The sequence below is a fragment of the Nanorana parkeri genome, unplaced genomic scaffold (genome assembly GCF_000935625.1).
Source record: "Nanorana parkeri isolate BGI_ZX_2015 unplaced genomic scaffold, ASM93562v1 scaffold5, whole genome shotgun sequence".
Taxonomy (NCBI): domain Eukaryota; kingdom Metazoa; phylum Chordata; class Amphibia; order Anura; family Dicroglossidae; genus Nanorana; species Nanorana parkeri.
The window spans coordinates 358654-364653 of record NW_017306273.1 but is presented as its reverse complement, the minus strand read 5'-3'; the positions used below and the strand labels follow the sequence as shown (position 1 = coordinate 364653).

Sequence of the window (6000 nt, the reverse complement as noted above, 5' to 3'; positions counted from 1 at the left end):
GGGGGGGGGCGGGAGGGTTTGGGGGGCGCATTGAGGAACCTGGCCTTGTGGCAGCAGAGAGAGTAAATCCGGGCCTGTACATTTAATCAGTTAATCATCAGTCTAGTGCAAGCGTCTCTTAGTAGGCAAAAAAAACCCCCCAGCAAAACTCTGTTTTCTTAAGGTTAACTTCAAGTCTGTGACAAAGATATGACTAAACAGATATGCAAAGGTTTACTTCCGATTCCATCAACGGAAATAAAGAAGATCCCGACATAAATGCCAAAAAAAGATGGTTTGTTCTAAACGCAAAATACTGACTGGCTCTGCTGAGGGGATTCAAACCGTCAACTAGGCCGCAACAGCAGATCACCAGGACAAACATTGCTCATCCCTGATTGAGACACAGTGTAAAAAAAAAAACCCATAGCAACCCAGAATTAAAATGTACATATTTCTAAGACTGTTATTAAAGACACTTGCAAAAAAAATATAAAAATTGAGGAAAAAATAAAATCAAGCTGTTAAACAAGACTTGTTTCCCTCAATGAGGTATAAGATTTAAAGCAGAGTTAAAGACTTCTTCACATGTAAAATTCCAGTTCTTTCTCCCCGAGATTAACAGAATGAGTATGGGCTACGTATTGATACGCAACCAGAGCGTTTCCCTAAAGTAACAGCCCCGATTTCTGTCTTAAACAGTCCAGTCAATGAAATGCTCAAATTAGGCGCGAGTTCACCAAGCTGAACAAATAGGAGTGCGTCGATCACTCGCATAGCGGCTGCCATTTTGTGCATTTAGTGTATATCCCATCCAGTGACATCTAGTAATGCACGAAACAAAAAAACAGCAACCTTCAAGGTCCCTTTATTAGATCCAGGTCCCCTTCCTCTGTAAATATTGCTGCCTAATAATACTTGAGAAATGTACCCATAAAGAAACCCATATTATATTATATACCTTATCTTACCCGTCTTCTACCAGCAGTATCTAGCCAAGGGTGACCATAGAGCAGAAGATATGGTGCCCTCCAAACCTTGTAAAGACAAGTGCTGTAGTGATTTGTAAGAGTTGGCATCATTATCCTGACATCAATCAAAGTTATCACCAGCATATCAAATGCTCAATAAGAGCCTTTTATTTGTCATATATAAGCAACTCTTTGGCACTCAAACATTATCTCCTTCATCAGGCAACATGGAGTGATAAGGTTACCGCTGCCTGATGAAGGAGATGTTGTGTAGGCTCCGAAATGTTGCTTATTTATGACAAATAAATACACTGAGCAAACAATGGGGGGGGGGGATTTATCAAAACTGGAGCAGACAAAAACTGGAGCAGCTGTACATGGTAACCAATCAGCTTCTCTCTTCAGTTAAGATTTGAAAAGGAAAGAGAGAAGCTGATTGGTTGCCATGCACAGCTGCTCCAGTTTTGATGAATTCCCCTCAATGTCTCCTGGTGAGATCTATGATAAGGCAAAGGTTGACCTCACACTGCTTCAGGCAATATCTTAGGAATGATAAAGGCATAAAACCCCCAAGACAACACTCTTCCAATGGACTAGAATGTCTGCTTGCAAGAGTTGGGTACTCTTCATTCCCCAGGACTCTCGCCCCAGGATGATAGTGATGTAATTCCCTACAATATACAAACAAGGGTTGAATAAGTATATAGTACAACATATTTCTTGCAGGTACATCTTTCAACTGTTATCAAGCAGCAATTTTTACAGGGGGAGGTGGCCCAGATCGAATAATGTGACCTTGCACTTTAAGGTTTGCCCTAATGAGACAGGGGTATCTGTGATGTCAATCGTCCCTCGTAACTTTATTGGCTACTAACATACTTCTTCAGATTACAAGACATCAGCCCCCACGGAATTGAGTGCCCATAAAAAAAAAAGGTATCCTGCTTCCACAGACAGTGCCCGCCCTATGTAACTACTTGCTGTGCAGCTAAACAAATTAGCAGAGATTTGGATACATTAAGCGCATGGTATTTTCACATTTATAATACTTTTTGAACAGTTTTCTGGAAATGTTGTGTTTTTTCTTTTTTTGTTGATACGACCACACTCCACTTGGATTGAGTAAAGCTTAAAGCAAGCAAGTAGAAGAACTGGAGCAGAACTAGGACAGTCCAGAAATACAGCTTCCTGCATTAGGATCGGTAGTCCTTTTTGCTATATGGCTTGTTGCCTAAAATACTATCAACCTCGTGTATAATAGAAGACGATAGTTTTGGAAGGACCTGTGACAGTGAAAGAAGAAGAGCAAAGTCAGATCGATACAATTTGTATGGCCTACAAAACACAATATTAAAGTATATGTAAACCTAATCACTAGAACCTCATACAAGCTTTAACGTGTGAATGATTGGCCAGCAAGACGGCTCCGGGTGGGTACCGGAGGAAGGCCGCTCCTGGCTGAGAGGCCCCGGGTGTGACAGGCTGGACATGCCGAGGTGAGAGGGAGATCCGCACTGCAGAGACATGCTGGATCATACGATTGTTATTATGGGGATTCGTATGGGACGGCTTTCTTGTTAATCGGGAAGCCGGGTGGCGAGTCTTTACACGCCACCTGGCCTCCTGAATGGGACTTCCGGTAATTGGTATCGGCGAGTAGCGGGAAAAAAGTATCGGTAATTGTAGTCAGTATCAAAATGCCGGTATCTGTGCATCCCTACTGAAAACCCCATCACACACACCTCTGGCGGCCAGCCGACACAGTGCACAGGCATGGTCCATTTATCAGAAAGTCGGTCCAGTGTAATGATTATAATTAGTATTGTTTTTATATCTGCCTGGAGTTCTTTAAGAGCCCATTCAGACAGTTGCAATGTGGTAACACACCGTTTACAGCACCACAACACACACAATGTGCCTCACATTAGCAACAATGCAAAAGTGCACATCCAATTTTATTGTCAAGTAAGACAGAACATTCATTTGGGATGGCAGCCCATTTTATTGCAGTGCACCATTAAATAGTGTAAATAGGCCTAAAAGGATTTCAAGCCAGGCTGCAAATGTCTACTACTTCTATCCTGACAATCTTTTTTATTCGACTTTACTACATTCTGTGGTCATCTAACCTCAAACTTAAGTTTTCAGGGACATCGAACCTCGAAGTGAAAATGTGAGTATTCTACACAGAGATGGATGTCAAGGTCCAGTTGCAAGAAAATGGAAGTAAAAGGAACATTAAATTGGGTGATGGAACTTTTCAAAGATTTAATCCTCTTCTTAACTATTTACTAATCTCCAGATCCTTCAGAAAAGACATTTCATGGATACATCTTCAATAATCATTGCCTGGATCTCTGCTATGGATCTCAACGATTAATTAAATTTGGCTTCATCATGAAGGAGAACATAGTCTTCACAGACCTGCTGGCTCAAACAACATGCAAAGTTCAAAGGATGTTAAAAGTAGAACTGCCAGACAAATATGTAGGCTTCCAATGTTGACCTTCTTTTGAAGGTGCTACCATGCATGGCTTCGATATGAAGAGTCACGGAACTGGAGCAGCTGTGAGGGTTAGACGTTTCAACGTCACTTGCTGCATACTAGTTCAGGGAAGCCACAGATCAGCATGACAGCCAGACAACAAGTTATTTTTAGAGGAAAGTCCACAATGACTGCCTACAAATCTCCCTCATTACAGGTTTTCTTAAAATCAAGTATCATGCAAAGAGTGCAGATTCACTATAGTTTGGTAGTAGAGGACCAACCTGTATTGCTCCAATATTCTCCAGGAGTTGGTCAGCATTAGAAGCTCCTAACAGCACCGAACTGATGCCCTCATTTCTCAGACACCAGGCTGCAAACAGAACAAATGTCTTTAGTAATGTGCACACCACAACTGAAAGCCAATGTGATGTTGAGTTGATCTTGGATGCGGTAGAGTCCAACACGGATGCAGTTTCAGGACTGAGCCTATCAGTGATACAGCCATATAAACCTGACTAAAATGTTATATTTTTAACATGTTTTACTATCTTAGTGGTATCTCAAAATTGTTAACATTGCCACCATTTCTAAAGCTATAATTTATCAGGCAGCTTTGCCTGATCTGAGGCAAGCATCATATATTTTATCCTGTCCTTGCCATTGAAGGAGAACTATGAGGTGAGTGAAAATCACTCAGCCTCATAGTGAGAGCCGACGTGTGACAATGAAACTGTCACACGTCGTCTCAATAGATCAGGAAGTGAGTAAACGTATACCGTCGCTCGCTCACTTCTCGATCATCTCCCTGCAGAGAGCCGTGATGGTCAGTCACTGCAGGTGCCCGCTCCGATCCTCCAGTGCTGAGCTTTAGGTCCCGTGACACTTAAAAGATCTATGGGGATAAACACTTACCCCATAGTTCTCTTTTAAGGATCTTTGCAGTCCACTTTGGACAAGACAAGCACAACATCACTCAGAGTGCAGTTTGCCTGGAAAGCGGTCTTCCCCATTTACAGCAAACCACATATAGGAAAGCTCTTCTTTACTTCCAGGCTTATTATGAAGGTATTTGTACAGCTAGACTCACCAATGGCTAACTGTGGAAGCGTGCAGCCCAAACGCTCTGCGATGGCTTGAAGCTCTTTCAGTTTAGCTTGCTGCCGTCTTCCTTCTTCACTCAATATCTTGTCCTTTAACCACTGATAACCCTGGAAAATTATACACAGCTAAGTATAAGACAACGTTTACTGGAAGTCCTGAACATATAAGCTATTTATGGACAAGTGGCTTCTGGGAAGCATCAATAGTACATCACAAGTCAATGCTTTTAACATGGGCTCTCTTCTCCAGTGTCATAATTATCTTCAGCCTGTACCAAGTGTAACCCAACCATTGACAATCCAGAGCAGGATCCTTAGAGTATACATGCTTTAGATATATATATTATATATATATATATATTAGGGCTGGTAATGATTAACATTTTTGTGTTCGATTAATCAAAAATTTTTTTAATCGATTATAACGTACATATGGATCCAACTACATTGGCCTATACACATACAGCACAGCAATGAAGTAATAAAACGAACTAGGATCACACTAATCCAGCACGTTCTTAATCTCACGTGCCCCACTCAATATGGCTGCCGCTTGAGTGGGGCAACTCAGAATAATAACGTGCTGGATTAGTGTGATCCTGGTTCATTTTATTACTTCATTGCTGTGCTGTATGTGTATAGGCCAATGCCAGGGATCCCAACCTGAAATAAGCAATTTCAGGGAGGCGTCCCTCTCATTTCAGGGAGGTGCCCTCTCCCCCTCACCCCCTATCCGCGGAGGGGGTGGTTAGGGGGGGCTGGGAGAGAGCAACCCCCTAAAATGATGGCATATAGCACAGGAAGCAATAGCTTCTTTGCTACCTGCAGACTTTTTAAAACATTTTTTTTAGTATTCTGCCAGTTGCAGTCGTCAGAATAAAAAAAAAGACATAAGAATGCATAGCTAGATTCCTATTGCTATTTCACTTTGCAATAGCCTATAGCAAACTAGCTATTGCACCCACCTCCTGCTGCTTTCAATCACCAGAATCCTAAAATAAAGTGGTTTATTTTAAAGCTAAAGATGTAAGCACAAAAGTGGTAAATAAAATGGACAACATGTTGCTTTAAGTTGACTTATGAAAAAGAATTTGCAAATGCTTCAAAGTAAATACGTAAGAAATGGTGCAGCATAAAAAAAACCCATAATAAAGTATTATGAGTGATTATCTCAAATCAGACTGTACTTATCAATGGTTTACCAAAATATGGGTCCTTCTTCCTTTGCCTATTAACTAGTAAAGATTCTGGGACATACCTCATATCGACATGCTTATCGTCGGAAGGGGGAGGAGTCCAGTGACGTCACGGACATAGACATCACCGGACTCCTCCCCCCTTCCCTTCGTTAGCCGACAGAGCCACTTGGGGAAGGAGTCCGGTGACGTCGATGTCCGTGACGTCACCGGAACGCCGACGGAAGACCCGGAAGCCGGCAGAGAGGTGAGTACCGATCAAAATA

The 6000-nt window shown here is 42.0% G+C and overlaps 1 protein-coding gene across 6 annotated transcripts in view; it reads right to left on the bottom strand.

Moving 5' to 3' along the window:
- Positions 1-1884: 1884 nt before the first annotated feature.
- Positions 1885-6000, bottom strand: part of KCNAB2 (potassium voltage-gated channel subfamily A regulatory beta subunit 2) — a 99555-nt gene continuing 95439 nt past the window's right edge. For all 6 annotated transcript variants that reach the window (XM_018552665.1, XM_018552680.1, XM_018552648.1 and 3 more), the window contains 3 exons: positions 4526-4646; positions 3720-3808; positions 1885-2233 (listed from right to left, as the gene is read on the bottom strand). In XM_018552665.1, coding sequence (XP_018408167.1) covers positions 2144-2233; positions 3720-3808; positions 4526-4646 — 300 coding nt within the window. In that variant the 3' untranslated portion in view covers positions 1885-2143. The remainder of the gene's footprint in view (positions 2234-3719; positions 3809-4525; positions 4647-6000) is intronic.